The 17,984-nt window shown below is 62.3% G+C and overlaps 1 protein-coding gene and 1 pseudogene across 3 annotated transcripts; both read left to right on the top strand.

Annotated features, from left to right (window-relative positions):
• Nucleotides 1-61: 61 nt before the first annotated feature.
• Nucleotides 62-7,346, top strand: LOC106731510 (perforin-1-like; annotated as a pseudogene). Its single transcript, XR_016349764.1, has 3 exons — nt 62-533; nt 2,106-5,093; nt 6,089-7,346. The product of XR_016349764.1 is annotated as a perforin-1-like (transcript).
• Nucleotides 7,347-12,576: 5,230 nt separating this feature from the next.
• Nucleotides 12,577-17,735, top strand: LOC142829292 (perforin-1-like). Of its 2 annotated transcripts, XM_089779049.1 has the most exons (3): nt 12,577-12,731; nt 15,129-15,693; nt 16,422-17,735. In XM_089779049.1, exons 2-3 carry the CDS (start codon nt 15,149-15,151, stop codon nt 17,533-17,535), a joined length of 1,659 nt encoding a protein of 552 aa, XP_089635175.1. In that variant the 5' UTR covers nt 12,577-12,731; nt 15,129-15,148; the 3' UTR covers nt 17,536-17,735. The 2 variants fall into 2 exon arrangements, with proteins under 2 accessions (XP_089635175.1, XP_089635176.1); XM_089779050.1 differs by lacking the exon at nt 12,577-12,731 and having other exon boundaries at nt 15,107-15,693.
• Nucleotides 17,736-17,984: the final 249 nt, after the last annotated feature.

The following is a 17,984-nucleotide window of genomic DNA, read 5'->3' as shown; positions in this document are numbered from 1 at the left end:
GACGCTGGCTCCCAGCCTCTGCATTTACCAGAAACCACCCAGCTGCATTGCGGGGGGACAGCACACAGAGCCCAGAACCGGTCACCGCTCCCCTTCCCCTGCTGACCCCGGCCCTGACCCACAGGCCAGCCATGGGGCAGCGGGGTAGATACCCGGCAGCCGCCGAACGGTGGGTCATTCACATCTGTGCAACAGGGCAGCCCTCTGCTGGCAGGCCACGCCTGGCAGTGACGGGAAAAGGCAGGTCCCTCCAGTGTGGCCGGGCACCAGCTTGCGACTGGCTCTGGGGCTGTTCCCAGCCGCCCCCTAGTGCAGAGAAGCACTGCGACAGAGAGCGCCGGTGAGAGACACAGCCCCAGACAGGCCTAGACACCGGGGCATCCGGCCACCTCAACAGCCGCCCTTTAAAACCGGTGGGAGGAGCCGTTTCCACGGACAGCCACGGTCAGGGGAGACGCCGCCGTCAGAAACTGGAGTTCCTCTGTCCCCACTCCGATTCAGCTGAGAAAACAGCCAGAATGTGCACGTGTCAGGTCTGCCCGTTGGACACAGGCCGGCGAATGGCCTGTGGGGGCAGCAGGTGGACGGGGGGGGGGGGGAGGGGACCAGTGCAGCCAGCGGGATCTGGGGTTGGGGAGGGGGAGCAGGAGGCAGGGGCCGGGGGATTAGGGCCGCCAGTGGGGCTGTAGCAGCTACCGCTGCTGATGGAGTGTTCAGTGGGCGGGGAGGCCAGGGAGCAGAGACGGGTCTGGGGGGTGCCTGGGGGAGAGGGCACAGTGGGGGTGGGAAGAGGCAGCATAAAGGGGGATTTGGGGAGAGGAGGGCACAGAAGTGGGGCGAGACAAGGGGAGGGGGCGGAGCATCCCTGGGAACACCAGCCCCCAGCGCCTGGGGCTGTATTTAGAGGGCACCCGGCAAACCCGGCGGCAGGGAGTCTGGGCGCTGGATCCCTCCGGCCTGGGCACAGAACAGGTACGTGCCGGACACGGGGAAACGCAGGGGACGGATCCGGGGCAAACCCGGAGCTCTGGGGAGAGGGGGCCACGGCCTGGGCCCTGCCCAAAGCGGGTGACTGGGATTGGGGGGGCAGGGGAGGTGCCCGGCAGGGGGCAGAGGAGGGAACTTCCCCCCCAACAGAGACATTGCAGAGCTGACTCCACCGCCCTGGTGTCTCCCCTTCTGTCCCCCCAGCACTGACCCCTCTGAGCCCTGAACCCCCGATCTCCTCCTTCACCCCCTTTCTACTCCAGCTGCCCCCCCCACATCTCCCACCACTCCCCATTGCCCCAGCGCCCCTGCCCCAGGAATCGTTCCTGCCTGGCCCCACATCCCAGCATGCACACGGGGGTGGGGAGCGGGGCACAGGCCCCCCAATTCTATGCACACAGCCAGGGCAGAGGGCCTCGTTCCCCTCCCCCCGATGATCCTGGCACACTGGGGGGGGGCAAGAGAGGGACTCAGAGCCACCCACACCCTGGAGCAGACACAGGTCAGGGGCTCAGGGCCGCGTGTGTCAGGGGCCGAGGGAGGGGTCCCTCTGCTCTGCCCCCTTGTCTCTTTCCCAGTGCCCTGGCTCTGCCAACACCCGGAAGTTGCCCAAAGTGATGGTGGGTGAGACGTGTCGGGATGCTATCGGGAACACACAAAACCAGCCGCAACCACGGCCGGCTGCCTGGGATTCCCCCCACGTGGGCAAGGGGAGAAAACGGCCCCTGGAGATTCCTCCATTTGGGCTTCGCTCCGGCTCCTCCCCGCAGGAGCATCTCTGCTAGGAACTGAGCCGGGCAGGACTGACGGCCCCTCCCAGCACAGGGCGTGTCCCGGAGACTTGTGATAGCAGAATATCCCACCCCGGCGACACGCCTGCGCCAGGATCCCTGCATTGCTGGGGGGATGGAATTCGAGTCCTTCACTGATTTCACTCTCGGCCTCTTCTCTCTTTTCCTCCTAACCCTTCCATGTTGGATGCTAGAGGACGGGCCGGGCGGGTTGGGTTGCATAAAATCTGGGGTATAAATTGACCGGGGACTGTGGCTGCTCCGTTGCGTTGGGAGAACCTGTCTGGATCTGGGGAGACTGGGTTTCCTAACTTTCATCTGTGCCAGGTGCGCTGCGGGTTGTGGTACTGGAGAAGCCGGAGTGTCTAAGACACGGGTGGCCAACCTGCGGCTCGTGAGCCGCGTGCAGCTCTTAAAAGAAAACATGGAGGCTCCCGCACTCGCACCCACAGTCGCGGCTCTGGAAGGAGTTGCATGTTTCTCTCTGAAGGAGACAGAGCCGGAGTCGGAGCATCCCGAGCAGACTTCCAAACGGCTGACTTAAAAGGGCAATGGCTGCTTTACTCTTAAAAGGGCAAACTGGGTTTTTTTTCTTTTTTGCTTGACCAAACGGCACCTGGGGCTTTTTTTTTCCTCAACACATTTCTTCCCTTGGCTCTTTGCACTGTATCCAGGAGCGGCCCGAGGCGAGCTGTGGCAGCTGGCGCATCAGGCGGAACGCACAATCGGCGCCCCCACCTGCACGGCCGTCAAGGGATTGACATCATAAGTGGGTGCACTGTGCGCCCCGTGACATCATCATTGGGTGCACTGTGCGCCCCGTGACATCATCATTGGGTGCACTGTGCACCCCGTGACATCATCATTGGGTGCACTGTGCGCCCCGTGACATCATCATTGGGTGCCCCGGGTGCCCCGTTGAAGGCGGTGCCCTAGGCGACGGCTGAGTCGGCCTATAGTCACAGGCCGCCCCTAACTGTATCCACCACTCGTTTGGCTCTTCGTCTGTAACGAGTTGGCCGCCCCAGTCTCGTGTGGTTTCTGGGGAAGCAGTGTGGCAAACACGAGTGCGCTTTGGGGCTGGTTCGGTGCCTTAGAGAGGACCCCCAGGCTTGCGCTGGAAGTAGCCCTGTTTTTAAGGAGTTTGCCCTGACTTGACCTCTCAGCGGTGCCCCCAGAACCTGTGACATTAACGGGCCAGACAATCCCCAAATTCAGGGTTATTTCCAGCACGTACATTCCCCGGACCAGCAATGACACAGGTTCCTCTCCCCGACTGGCCAGTCTGAACCCCAAAGCCCCCTGAAAGGGACCCGGCCTTGGGCTCCCTCCCCGATAGCCAGTCCAATCTGACGAGGACGATTGAAAAATCTGGTTGATGGTGTAAAAATGGCCAGTCCCAAAGGCTCGGCCCCAGGCTCCCCCAGAGCAGCGAGTGTTTCAGCTCTTCCCCGGCTCACACTCACAGCCCCCCGGTCACTGCACCCCACCCTACAAAACTGGGGGGGGGGGACTGGGTGAGAGGTCGGCACACACAGGTGAGAACAGGGTCTGAGCTCCGTTCCCGGCAGAGATCGGGAGCGTGGGAGCTGCGGAGACGCCTTTCCCGGGCCGGTGTGTCGGGTTCCAGGCCATGCCCGGTGCCAGGTGATTTCCTGCCCGGCCTGCTACTTCCGAAGGGCCGCCAAGGGGCGATTCGCTGCATGGATCGGCACCCGGCCCCTGCCCATCTCGGGCCAGTCACGGGGAGTTCCCTGCAGGCTGGAAGGAGGCGCAGGGACAGGCTGTTAGTGCCCCCCGGGCCCTCTGCCTGCCAACATGTGGACTAAAGACTGACACACGTAGGAGGGGATTAGGGCATGAGCCTTGGGAGCTGCAACTCACGTCCTCTGCCGCTGCAGAAAGAAAGAAAGAAAGAAAGAAAGAAAGAAAGAAAGAAAGAAAGAAAGAAAGAAAGAAAGCAGCAAGGCAGAGTGACCCCAGAGCTAACCGAACCGGCCTGGCAGTGGCTCATCTCCAGCAGGGGGAGAAGGGGCGAGGACAAAGACGTGAGCGGGAAATTCCCCAGTGCATTGGGAGAACGGCTCCCTGGGCGTGTTTAGACCTTGGCTCGGGGAGTCCAGTTTGCACCCGAATCCCAGCTCAGCAGAGTCTCTCTCCGGTCTGTGTTTGGACGTTTCTGTCTCAGGCTGGCAGTTTGCAAGTCCAAAACTGACCAGTGGGCTTTTGTATGTTGCCGCTCTCAATGCCTGATCTGTGTCCACTGATCCATCTACGCAGGGGGAGTCTGGTTTGGCCGATGCACAGGGCAGGGGGCGTTGCTGGCACCCGATGGCCTATGTCACCTTAAAGGATCCTGACACAAGGAGGGGAGATGCACCCGGGGATGGGGGTAGGGATGTGCACAGCAGCTTGTCCATTGCATGGAATGAAAACTACTCACCCATCTGTGTTTTATACGCCCTTCTACACACTACAAACCCAAGTGCCACCTAGTGGACAGAATCAGAACTTCCGGCTTGTGTGTGTCAAAGCCCCTGTACTGCTCACCTCCTGCATCAATTCTCTGTTAGATTCAGAGGGGTGGGCCGGCTCTAACATAAGTTGTTGGAAACTTTCCTCTCACATGCAGGGAGAGTTGTAGCAGCTTGGAGGTTTCTGGGATGCTGGTAGCGTGTGTGGTGCCTGTGGAACTCCCTGCCACTGGATTCCCATTAATGAAGGCTCTCTCTGGGTCTCTCCACTAAGGAGGCTCAGACACTGAAAGCCGTTCCCTGGCGAGGGCGCCCTGGCACCAGCCATGCCAAGATGCAGCATCTTCATCTCGCTCCTCCTCCTCTTTCTCCCTGGAGTCTCCCCCTACTGCTACACCGCCACGGCTGAGAAGTGCAGAGAGACGACGCCCTCAATGCCTTGGCACAGCCTGGTGGGGAAGGGCATCGACATCACCACGCTGGGCTGGACGGAGGCCTCCCTGCTGGACACCAGCCTGTGGCACGGCCCTGATGGCACCTGCACCCTGTGCCAGAGCCCGCGGCAGGACAGGAAGGTGCCGCTGGTCGTGGTGAACTGGAAGGAAACCGTTGCCTGCCAACAGGAGGTGAGAAGCTCGGTGGAGGAGTCGGCTGTGGCCGTGGCCCAGGCAGTGGCATCGGCTGTGACCAGCGACTGGAAGAAGGAGCTGGGTCTGATGGAGGAGACAAAAGACCTGGCCCTGGGGGGGGCGCGATCCCCGCTCGCCAGCTTCGCCTACGAGAAGGAGCAGCAGGACAAGTACATGTTTGTGCTCAGTGAGGTGTCCTGTGTGTATTACAGGTGAGACTCCCCCGGTAGGGCCCCGCCCCGCTCCCTGCAGCACAGCGCCCCCTGCTGGGCCCTGCCCTGCTCCCTGCAGCACAGCGCCCCCTGCTGGACCCCCGCCCTGCTCCCTGCAGCACAGCGCCCCCTGCTGGGCCCTGCCCTGCTCGCTGCAGCACAGCGCCCCCTGCTGGGCCCCCGCCCTGCTCCCTGCAGCACAGCGCCCCCTGCTGGGCCCCCGCCCTGCTCCCTGCAGCACAGCGCCCCCTGCTGGGCCCCCGCCCCGCCCCCTGCAGCGCAGCGCCTCCTGCTGGGCCCCCGCCCCGCCCCCTGCAGCGCAGTGCCCCCTGCTGGGCCCCGCCCTGCTCCCTGCAGCACAGCGCCCCCTGCTGGGCCCTGCCCTGCCCCCTGCAGCACAGCGCCCCCTGCTGGGCTCCTGCCCCGCCCCCTGCTGGGCCCCCACCCCGCTCCCTGCAGCACAGTGCCCCCTGCTGGGCCCCCGCCCTGCTCCCTGCAGCACAGCGCCCCCTGCTGGGCCCCCACCCTGCTCCCTGCAGCACAGCACCCCCTGCTGGGCCCCCGCCCTGCTCCCTGCAGCACAGCGCCCCCTGCTGGGCCCCCACCCTGCTCCCTGCAGCACAGCGCCCCCTGCTGGGCCCCCACCCTGCTCCCTGCAGCACAGCGCCCCCTGCTGGGCCCCCACCCTGCTCCCTGCAGCACAGTGCCCCTTCTGGGACCCCGCCCCGCTCTCTGCAACGCAGCCCCCCTTGCTGGGTTCCTGCCCCTCTCCCTGTAGGAAAGCAGCTCTTTCTGGGCCTGGTCATTCTGTTTTGATTACTAGTCCCTCCACAGCGCCATTGGGGCAGCACTGAGTACAAGGGAGAGTGTCACTTCCTGAGTTCCCCTCAGGAAAGCCACAGAGTTGGCCCTAAGGCAGTGGGGCCAGGTTCCCTGGGAAAGGAGCAGGGGACCATAGTTGGCTCATCACTCCTCTTTCTTTCCCTTCTGGGCAGATTTAAACTCGCACATGATCCCCAGCAGACACCACAGTTCTCCCAGGCCCTGCGCCGCCTTCCGCCCAGCTACAGACATGACACGTACCGGTCCTTCCTGGCCACGTACGGCACCCACTATCTGAGCCTGGCAGCACTGGGTGGGCGCGTGCGGCACCTGACAGCCATCCCGACCTGCCGGGCAGTGCTGGACGGGCTGATAGACGCTGAAATCAGGGAGAATCTGGGCTCCAAATTCTTGGAAGACCTGGGATTGAACCCATTGCCCTCGGGTTCCCACATACACAAGCCGAGCGGCCAGAGCAGGCTGAGCTCCCCGATGTCCTACATGGAGAAGCGCATCGAGGTGACGGGGGGGAGCAGCCACACCCAGGAACTCTTCTACCCAGAACACCACGACATTCACAGCCTGGCTGGAGAGCCTCAAAGCCAGTCCCAACCTGGTCTCCTACTCCCTGGAGCCCATCCACACCCTGGTGGGGCCGGGAGACCCCCGGCGGGAGGCGCTGAGGCAGGCAGTGAAGGAGTACGTGGCTGAGCGGGGGCAGGGGAGGAATTGCCCCAGGCACTGCCCAAAAGGTGGCAACTTTGACTCTTTGGACCCCTGCAAATGCTCTTGCTCTGGGAACCCGCTCGCTGACTCCAGGTGCTGCTCAAAGCAGCGGGGCCGGGCCCGGCTCAAGGTCCAGGTGCTGTCGGGCACAGGCCTGCAGGGGGATCCCGCCTCTGGGACTGATGCCTATGTCAAGGTCTTCTTCCAAGACAGAAATATGAAGACGGGCACCATTGACAACCGTAATGACCCGGTGTGGGACACAGAGCTGGACTTTGGGACGGTGACGCTGGAGGCATGGACGACCCCCAAACTGACAGTGGAGGTGTGGGACAGCGAATCTTGGCCGTGGACGGACCACTCTCTGGGATCTTGCAATACTGACCTGGAGACTAATCGGGACATTCCGTTGCCCTGCTACCTTGAATACGGCCAGGTGAGGATTTCCTACTCGCTGGAGTGCGGGCCCAACCTGCGTGGGAACGACTGCCAGGAGTACGTGCCTGCGAGGGGCTAGGTGGAGAGAACACAAGACGCACCCCCCCAACCCTCTAGCCCCACGTGCTTGCTGCGCTGGTGTTTCCAAGGCTCTCGAGAAAATCCAGCAGCTCCACATTTCCCACCCCTCTCTCAAACGGATGGACACTTTCCATTTGCTGCCTGCACCTTTCACTTGCACCGAAACCATCACGCTAATCAACGTGGGCACTGGCATTGTTTTATTTTAGTTATTGTTCGAAAAGGTCCCCCTCGGATCCCCACCCACTGGCAGGCTCTCTGGCCTTGAGAGGGCGCAGTCCCGTGGGGCAGCCTGTCCCGACGCAGGACAAGGAATTGGTCCATAGCAGGTGTCGAATGGGCAGGACGGGACCTTCTGGATGTTTTCTTCATGGGCTGGGAGTGGGGGTCGGGGGCGTCTCATGTTCTAGTGACGGGCGTCTGCACTGGCGCCGGTTCGGCCCCTGGTAGGAAAAAAAGAGACCTCCAGAGAAACAAGCCCCAAAACAGCCCCCCAGGCCCAGAGAGTAAAAGCAACTTTTGACTAAACCAGGCCCAGTTCTGCCAGCACAAGCTGGCGCCCCCTGGTGCCTCCCCTGGGAACACCCTCCCCTGCCCCCTGGGGCCCTGCTGGCTGCTGCTCTGACGCCCCCTGGTGCCTCCCCTGGGAACACCCTCCCCTGCCCCCTGGGGCCCTGCTGGCTGCTGCTCTGGCGCCCCCTGGTGCCTCCCCTGGGAACACCCTCCCCTGCCCCCTGGGGCCCTGCTGGCTGCTGCTCTGGCGCCCCCTGGTGCCTCCCCTGGGAACACCCTCCCCTGCCCCCTGGGGCCCTGCTGGCTGCTGCTCTGGCGCCCCCTGGTGCCTTCCCTGGGAACACCCTCCCCTGCCCCCTGGGGCCCTGCTGGCTGCTGCTCTGGCGCCCCCGGTGCCTCCCCTGGGAACACCCTCCCCTGCCCCCCTGGGGCCCTGCTGGCTGCTGCTCTGGCGCCCCCTGGTGCCTCCCCTGGGAACACCCTCTCCTGCCCTCCCGGGGCCCTGCTGGCTGCTGCTCTGGCGCCCCCTGGTGCCTCCCCTGGGAACACCCTCCCCTGCCCCCTGGGGCCTGCTGGCTGCTGCTCTGGCACCCCCAATTCTCACAAGGAGACTTTGTGCTTGTAAAACATTGACGGAGGGATCACACCTTGGGGCTGCTGTGGGCTGAGCTCACTGGACCCCCACGAGCGCCTTGTGTGCCCCCTCCCTGGTCCTCCTCTTTCCTACCCCCTATGGCAGGGGCTCTCCAAACCCCACGCTCGCCTGCCCCATGACATGGGTCCCCTATTTCTCCCATGCTAGGGGCTCTGTGTGCTCTCTTCCCACCAAGGCTTTACGCCCAGGCCCAGCCCTAGGGCAAGGTGAACAAGGTGGTAGCCATGGGCCCTGCAGCTCAAGGGGCGGCTCGCTCGCTGCCAATCCCAACTCCATCATCCCAGCCAGGGCTTGGTCAAGCCGAGACACCTCTAGGAACAGAGATTCCTCCCTCTCCCTAGGGAACCCAGCCCAGGGCTTCCCCGCCCGCCTAGGGAAAGAGTTTTTCCTAATATCCAACCTAGTCCTCCCCCACTGCAACTTTAGACCATTGCTCCTTGTCAGACACACACACACACACACACACACACACACACACACACACACACACACACACACACACATTAGTGCCTAATAGGTCTCTAAGGGCATGTCTCTTTCGAGAGAGGAATGCAAATGTAGCACCAAGTCTGGTTGGGGAAATCCCAGGCACCAGGGGGTGCTGAGCAGTGGCCTGCAGTCTCTAGGGGAGGCACCAGGGGGCGCCAGCTTGCACCCCGCAGAACTGGGCCTGATTTAGTCAAAAATCGCTTTTATTCTCTGGGCCTGGGGGGCTGTTTTGGGGCTTGTTTCACTGGGGGTCTCGGCTTTGGGCTGTTTGTGCAGGGGCTGAACCGGTGCCAATGCAGATGCCCGTCGCTAGAACACGAGACGCCCCCGACCCCCACTCCCGCCCCATGCAGAGAACACCCCGGAATTCAGGAAGGTCCCATCCCACCCGTTTGACACTTGCTACAGGTAGGGTTGCCAGGTGTCCGGTATTCACCCGGACAGTCCGGTATTTTTGCCTCCTGTCCGGTAAAAAATCCAGACACACCCGAGATGTCCGGTATTTTCTGATTTTTTCCCTGGCCAGGAGACAAAAATGCCAGGCACCTGGCAACCCTACAAACACTCAGCGCCTGGCCTCCCTGAAGTGCCCTCTGGCCCCCAACACCCCCAGCCCCCTGAGCCCAGCCCCCATGCTTACCTGCTTCCGCAAGGCTGCTGGCACGAAATGGCTGCCAACCAAGGGGAAGTTCCCCTGGGTCTTAGTGCTCAACCGCTCCCTGTTCCTATCCCTGCACTCACTCTTAAAGGGGACATGCTGTTTTATTTAAAAAAAAATTTTTTTTTTGCTTAATAAGTGTTATATTCCTTTTTTTTTTTGCTCAACAATTTTGGTCTCCCCCCCCTTTTTTTCCTTCAACAGAATTTCTTCATGGTGTTTTTTTTGGGGGGGGGGGAGGTGTTTAGTATTTTTGTTTCAACCATCTGGCAACCCTAGCTACAGGCCCGTTCCTTGTCCTGCTCTTGGACAGGCTGCCACACAGGACCGGTGCGTGTGAGGAACACCTTAAAAACAACAATGCAAAACCACATTTCTTAGTTTAAATGGGCAACTTCATGTCACTGCAGCAAAAGTAGACCGACTCAATGCAAGAAGGGAACGTGTGTAAGCACATCTCTGCTGTCCCTCGAGGCTGGCCTAGGCTGGGGGTGAAAGTCCCTTTGCAAAGACACAGACACACACACGCAGCCCTACACACACAGAGAGACACTCACACACGTCCAAACACAGGCCTTCTTAGGGTGTCTGCACTGCACCTGTAGCTCGAAATGAGCTATGCAATGTGAGCTTTGCACCGTGCGTAGCGTATTTCGAGTCCGTTTCCAAAGCGAGCGTTCATTTTTTGAGGAGTAACGTTAGTTCAATCCAGGGGTGTATTTTGAACTAACCCCGGCCGGAGCGCACTTTCACTTTCGAAACAGCTGTGTTTCGGAAGAGCGCTCGGGCGAGAGTATGCAAATGAAGGGCGGGATATTTAAATCCCCGCTTCATTTGCAACTCTGGTATGCCGACGGTGCATTCCTCACTACAAAGAGGAATGCAGTGTGGACAGACCCTACCACACCAAGTGGATGGGATCAGGGGCATCCCTGGCTCACTGCTTTGGACACGGTGTGATCCTGCGCTTCTGGGGTGCTTCCTTTGGCAGCCTGTCAGAGGGTTTATCCGACCCCCCCCCTTCCCTGGTCCTCTCGCGCGCTCAGAGACAGTCCAGAGCTGGGACAATTCAGTGTGACTTGGGGTTCATTTCCCACAGGCGGGAATCCAGTTTCCTGTGTCTTTCCCCCTTTTCTCTTGTTCTCCTTCGCCCCAGAGTGTCCGTGTCAGTGGGGCTGGGTTGGGAGCCGTGAGGATGGGACCGGACCCTTCCCAGCCACGGCTGCTCCTGCTGCTCCACCAAAGGGCTGAGCTCAAGCGCCGGGCCTCCGACTCTCATCCACAGACAGACTGTGCCTTTGAGTCTCTGGTTTTATGCCTCTGGAACTAGCAACGTTCCACAGGCACAACCCATCCCGGCAGCATCCCCGAAACCGGCAACCTCTACACCCCTCCCGGGAGATCTCCAGCAACCTATGCTACAGCCTGCCCACCCCTCGCCCTCCGGATCCCAAAGGGAATCGCTGCTGGGTGTGAGCAGTGCAGGGGCTATGACACACGCAAGCTGGCAGCTCTGACTCTGTGCACTAGGGGGCGGTTGGTTTTCCGTGTTGCTGTCTGGAAGAGCCTCCAAATCAGCCACAAGGGGGTGCCCAGTGACGCCCAAAGGACCTGTCTTTTCCCTGCCCTTTGCCATCCCTTCCAGGGCTTGGCTCACCACACACAGCTCCCTGGGCTGGCCTGTTGCACAGAGCTGGGAAGGGCCCACACGTCGGCTGCCTCCCCAGGGTCAGTCGCACTGCCCCCCACCCGCCCTGCCGCGCGTCGGGGCTGGGTCAGTGGGGAACAGGCCAGCGACCTTTTCTGGGCTCTGTGTGCTGTTCTCCCCCCCCCCCCCCTCCGCCCTTTACAGTTGGGTGGTTTCTGGGAAATGCCGGGGCTGGAGCCAGCGTCCCTGGAAGATTTTTACTGTCAGCTTCCGATTGGCTCTTCAGCTTTGTTTACACTGTAGGAACCAAACCCACCAATCGCAGTCCCGGGACAGTGGGGGTGTGGATCAAACCTGGGACAGTGGGGGTGGGGATCCAACCTGGGACAGTGGGGGTGGGGACGTGTCCTGCCCAGCACAGGGGGGAGAAACCGCTGAGTCCAAAGCTCAGATAAATGCAGGATACAAGAAATGATCAGACAGGAGGAGGGTTCAGAGCCCTACCCAGGGACCCCGAGGGGAACAGCAGGGCGGCTTCGGGTGTTTCTTGGGCGGTGGGTCAGTCGGAGGGGGAGAGGGTTGTAACCAGGGCTGTGGGGACAGCGGCTGGCAGGGGAGCAGAGGAACCAAGCAGCGTAGCCGGCCAGGAGCAATTTCTCTCTAATGTTTTCCATCTCTTGGTGGAGTTTTTCCACCTATGTGCGGAATAATTTTTTCTGTGTGCCAGGGCCTCTGCAACGTGCACCACCTGTAGAAAAAAGTGCACTGAGGGCATTGTTAGTGAGGTGGGCAACACTGGCATCTCCCCTGAGGGGCTGCACTAGTGCTTAGTTCCCAGGGGATGCTGGCCGGGAGGGGGAGCGGGGAGCAGGGGAGCCTCAGGGTTGAGGCTGCCGCTTGCAGTTCCTTGGGCACAGGTGTCAAAGGGACTGCAGCAGCCAGACCGGAGAGCAGTGGGGGGGGGGGGGGAGGACTTGGGAAGGGGCAGAGTGGGGGGGGGGAAGAGGCAGCAGGAAGGCAGGGCCTGGGGGTGGGGTCAGGATATTCGGGAAGCTGCTCCGCGTTCATCCACTTGGCCTGTCAGTGGCAGTCCTGGGGCTCAGAGTAGCATCCCCCCTCCTCCTGCCCCAGAGCCTAGAGGGGGCCCCACGCACCCCTCCCCCAGGGCACCAGCCAGCCTGGGACTGCGGAGCTCTGGGCCGGCTGGGGTGGGCGGGGGGCCCCTCCGGCCCTGGGTGCGGCGGGGAGGGGACTGGGCCCCGCAGCCCTGGCACCAGAGGGGAAGGACTCAGGCTCTGCCAGCCCTGACAGGTGCAGAGGGGGGTCTGCCCAGGCTCTGGGGGGGCCGGGGGCTCACCGGGGGCGGGGGGAGGGGCGGCCGGTCAGGGTTTCCTTTGCCCAGGCTGGAGGGGGGGGGGCTGAGGGAGGGTCAGTGTCTGGGCCAGGCACCACGGGGTGGGCGGAGAGAGGGGGGGGCCCGAGGGGAGGGGGCGGAGCATCCCTGGGAACACCAGCCCCCAGCGCCTGGGGCTGTATTTAGAGGGCACCCGGCAAACCCGGCGGCAGGGAGTCTGGGCGCTGGATCCCTCCGGCCTGGGCACAGAACAGGTACGTGCCGGACACGGGGAAACGCGGGGGGGGGGGGGGGGGCAGGGGAGGTGCCCGGGCAAAGGAGGGAACTTCCCAAGCAAAGTGCAGAGCTGACTCCACCGCCCTGGTGTCCCCCCTTCTGTCCCCCCAGCACTGACCCCTCTGAGCCCTGAACCCCCGATCTCCTCCTTCACCCCCTTTCTACTCCACCTGCACCCCCACATCTCCCACCACTCCCCATTGCCCCAGCGCCCCTGCCCCACGAATCGTTACTGCCTGGCCCCACATCCCAGCACACACACGGGGGCAAGCAGAGGGGCAGAGATCCCCTAATTCAGTGCACACACCCCAGGGAGATGGTTGTTGTGACCTGACAGTTGTTGTGAACCTCTGGGCTCCGTGGGGTACAAGTGGGCTCCGTGGGTGTCTAGGGAAAGCTTGTGCGTTGCTGCGTCTGTCTGTCCTGCTCCCCTGCCTGTGGGCTGTGTGCGGAGGGGAGGCGTGTCGGCTCCGTGCTGGGATCGCAGGGGTTTGCTTCTGGGAGACACAACAGGCGTCCCCACCGAGGGTGGCAGGGCCGATGGGCCGGCGAGTCGAGGCTCTGGGCGGGTCGTGGACGTTCGGGGGGGCCCATCCCCAGCTGAGGAGTTTTGCTGTGACTCTGCAGAGTCTGAGCCACGGCTGCCGGGCGGAGTCACACCTGGACAAGGGACTTGTGTGATGGACCGGGCCGGGTCTGGGCACCGCTGAGGGCGTCTGCCCAAATTCGGACGTGAGCGGGAAATTCCCCAGTGCACTGGGAGAACGGCTCCCTGGGCGTGTTTAGACCTTGGCTCGGGGAGTCCAGTTTGCACCTGAATCCCAGCTCAGCAGAATCTCTCTCCGGTCTGTGTTTGGAGGTTTCTGTCTCAGGCTGGCAGCTTGCAAGTCTGAAACTGATCAGGGGACTTTTGTATGTTGCTGCTCCTAATGCCTGACCTGTGTGCACTGATCCGTCTATTCAGAGGGAGTCTGGTTTGGCGGATGCCCAGGGCAGGGGGCGTTGCTGGCACCCAATGGCCTATGTCACCTTAAGGATGGGCCCCTCCAAGCATTTCTGGTGCCATTCTCCCTACCTTTCCCAAATCCAAGGTTGCTTTTTGAGGTGGGACCTCCAGGCCGGCCTGTGGAGTTCACGCTGTGGGCTGCCATGGCTGTACATCGCGGCAGTGCGACACTTTCTGTCTGTGATCGGTTCCTTCCCGAACCATTCCCAATATTCTCTGAGCGTTTCCGACAGACACTGCAGAGGTTTTCAGGGAGCTCTCCGCAGCGACTCCCAGATCTCTCTGGAGTGGGACCAGCCGCGCCCCCCCCGATGTGGGGTCACACGTGGGATTGTCTTGCCCTGTGCGTTCCTTTGCGTTTCCGCTCCCTGGATTCCCTCTGCCCCCGGCGCCCAGGCACCCAGTGCTGGGAGGCCCCTTTGCAGCGCTGGGCAGGCAGCTCTGCCCTGCAGCAAGACGGGGAATTTTGTATTGAGGGCAAATGTTCCACCTCTGCGTTTGCGCCTTTCCCAGGGTCGTTAAGGAATAAACTGAACCGCCTGGTCCCCATCCAGCCCCCTGCGCCCCCACGACTCCCCCTCCCCCCACCGTTTGCTCCTGCCCTTTGATTCTGCCCAGAAGGCGGAGGACCAGCCAGGTTTGCAGGATCCTCTCTCGGTCCCTCAGTGCCTGGCAGGCTCAGCCCTTTGTGACCGGCCTCCCCCGCCTCCCTGGTACAAACCTCGTGACCCACAGGCAGAGCTGGGAGCAGCCCAGGCCCTGGTGCAGCTAAGAGTAGGGGTTCAAACCTCAGGGGGGACCACAGCCCCTCCCTACACCCCCCTTACCTACGTGGTACCACTGCTGTTCCCCAGCTGCTGCACCACAGAGGTGGCCGCATCTCAGGGCCATGCGATGGATCCCTTGGGAGGGAGACACAGTCTGAGAGCCCCTGCCTGTGCGGCTGCTGCTCATGGGGGGATTCAAAGCCCGACAGGAGGGGAGATTCATTGGGGCGTGGGGGGAGGGCTGTGCACAGCAGCTTGTCCATTGCATGGAATGAGAACGACTCACTAATGTGTGTTTTATGTCCCCTCCTACACACAATATAATCAACTGCCCCCTAGTGGACAGAATCAGAACTGCCATCTTGTGTGTGTCATAGCCCCTGCACTGCTCCCATCCTCCCCCCCCCCTGCAGAAATTCTCTGTTAGATTCAGAGGGGTGGGCCAGCTCTAACATTGGTTGTTGGAATCTTTCCTCTCACATCCAGGGAGAGTTGTAGCAGCTTGGAGGTTGCTGGAATACTGGTAGTATGTCTTGTGCCTGTGGAACTCCTTGCCACTGGATTCCCATTGATGAAGGCTCTCTCTGGTTCTCTCCCACTAGGGAGGCTCAGACACTGAAAGATGCTTCCTGGTGAAGGCGTTACCGCACCAGCCATGCCTAGTTGCAGCATCTTCATCCCACTTCTCCTCTTTCTCCCTGGAGTCTCCCCGCACTGCTACACCGCCACGGCTGAGAAGTGCAGTGAGACGACGCCCCCGATGCCTTGGCACAGCCTGGTGGGGAAGGGCATCGACATCACCACGCTGGGCTGGATGGAGGCCTCCCTGCTGGACACCAGCCTGTGGCAGGGCCCTGATGGCACCTGCACCCTGTGCCAGACCCCGCGGCAGGACAGGAAGGTGCCGCTGGTCGTGGTGAACTGGAAGGAAACCGTTTCCTGCCAACAGGAGGTGAGAAGCTCGGTGGAGCAGTCAGCTGGGGCCGTGGCCCAGGCCGTGGCATCGGCTGTGACCAACGACTGGAAGAAGGGGCTGGATCTGACGGAGGAGACAAAAGACCTGGCCCTGGGGGGGGCGCGATCCCCGCTCGCCAGCTTCGCCTACGAGAAGGAGCAGCAGGACAAGTACATGTTTGTGCTCAATGACGTGTCCTGTGTGTTTTACAGGTGAGAATCCCCCCGGTAGGTCCCCCCGCTCCCTGCAGCACAGCGCCCCCTGCTGGGCCCCGCCCTGCTCCCTGCAGCACAGCGCCCCCTTCTGGGCCCCGCCCTGCTCACTGCAGCACAGCGCCCCCTGCTGGACCCCCGCCCCGCTCCCTGCAGCACAGCGCCCCCTGCTGGGCCCCCGCCCTGCTCCCTGCAGCACAGCGCCCCCTGCTGGGCCCCCGCCCTGCTCCCGGGAGCACAGCGCCCCCTGCTGAGCCCCGCCCTGCTCCCTGCAGCACAGCGCCCCCTGCTGGGCCCTGCCCTGCTCCCTGCAGCACAGCGCCCCCTGCTGGGTCCCCACCTGCTCCCTGCAGCACAGCGCCCCCTGCTGGGCCCCCGCCCCGCTCCCTGCAGCACAGCGCCCCCTGCTGGGCCCCCACCTGCTCCCTGCAGCACAGCGCCCCCTGCTGGGCCCCCGCCCCGCCCCCTGCAGCGCAGTGCCCCCTGCTGGGTTCCTGCCCCTCACCCTGTAGCAAAGCGCCTCCTGCTGCATCTGGTCATTCTTTTGGGTTTGCTACTCCTACTGCTTCACTGGAGCCATTGGGGAGCACTGAGTATAAGGGAGAGTGTCACCTACTGACCTCCCCTCAGGAAAGCCACAGAGTTATCACTGAGGCAGTGAGGCCAGTTTTCCTGGGGAGAGGAGCAGGGGACTGTAGCTGTCTCATCTTTCTTTCCCTTCTGGGCAGATTGAGACTTACTCATCAGCCCCGGCTGGCTCCACAATTCTCCCAGGCCATGCGCCAGCTTCCACCCAGCTACGAACCTGACACGTACCGGTCCTTCCTGGCCACATACGGCACCCACTATCTGAGCCACGTAGCGCTCGGCGGGCGCATGCGGAAGCTGACGGCCATCCCGACCTGCCGGGCAGCGCTGCACGGGCTGACAGACACTGAAATCAGGGAGACTCTGGGCTTTGAGTTCTTGGAAGACCTGGGCTTGAACCAGTTCCCCTCGGACTCCCACACCCATGAGCCAAGTAGCCAGGGCAACTTCAGCTCCCTGGTGCCCTACCTGGAGAAGCACATTGAGGTGACGGGGGGGAGCCGCCACACCAAGGAACTCTTCTCCACCACCCAGAACACCACGACATTCACAGCCTGGCTGGAGAGCCTCAAAGCCAGATCCAGCCTGGTCTCCTACTCCCTGGGGCCCATCCACACCCTGGCGAGTCCGGGAGACCCCCGGCGGGAGGCGCTGAGGCAGGCAGTGAAGGAGTACGTGGCTGAGCGGGGGCAGAGGATGTGTCCTTGGAGCTGCTCAGAAGGCGGCTACGCCGACACCTTGGATCCCTGCACTTGCCACTGCTCCGGGAACCCCCTCACCAACTCCATGTGCTGCTCCCTCCGGCGGGGTGGGGCCCGGCTGAAGGTTCGTGTGATGTCGGGCAAAGAGCTGTTTGGGGACATCACAACTACCACCGACGGCTACGTCAAGGTCTTCTTCCAAGGCCAGGAGCTGGAGACAAGCCTCATTGCAAACAACGACAACCCCGAGTGGAACGAAGACCTGGATTTCGGGGCGGTGACGCTACCAGAGGAGCCCGAACTGAAAGTGGAGGTGTGGGACAGCGACATCTCGCCGGACGACCTGTTGGGAGTCTGCTTCACCCAACTCAAGGCCGGCAGGAACGTCACGCTCATGTGCAACCTGGAACGGGGCCATGTGCAGCTTTCCTACTCGCTGGAGTGCGGGCCCAACCTGGGCGGGGACAGCTGCCAGGAGTACGTGCCTGTGAGGGGCTTTGGGGAGAGAATCCAGGAGTCCTCGCCCACAGCCAGCTCCCCTCCATCTCTGTAGCCCCCAGCCCCTTGCCTGAGCTGGAGTTCCCAAGGCTCTCAAGGAAATACAGCCCCCTCCTTTCCCAGCAACCCCCCATCTCCGAGGGCGCAGGGCCGTGCGTATTCCCATTCCGTCACTCTTTGCAGTAGCTCTGGTTTTGCTGCACCGTGCAGTTCCACCTCAGCGCCATCGCGCTAATAAACGTGGGACCGGCTTGATTTCTAGTTCCTTTCATTTTAGAACAGGCACCCTCAGCCCAGCCGCTCCCTGGGGGCTCTGTGGGCTGGGCTGGGCGCCGTCCCGCATGGCAGCCTGTCCCGGGGCAGGACAGGGAATGGCCGGGAGCAGGTGTCGAATGGGCGGGACGGGACCTTTCCGAATTCCGGGGTTTCTCTCCATGGGGCAGGAGTGGGGGTCGGGGGCGTCTCGTGTTCTAGCGACGGGCGTCTGCATTGGCACCGGTTCAG

Source organism: Pelodiscus sinensis, chromosome 5 (assembly GCF_052426305.1).
Source record: "Pelodiscus sinensis isolate ZL-2025 chromosome 5, ASM5242630v1, whole genome shotgun sequence".
NCBI lineage: Eukaryota > Metazoa > Chordata > Testudines > Trionychidae > Pelodiscus > Pelodiscus sinensis.
Note: the sequence above shows the minus strand (reverse complement) of the source record. Positions and strands in the feature narration are given on the sequence as shown.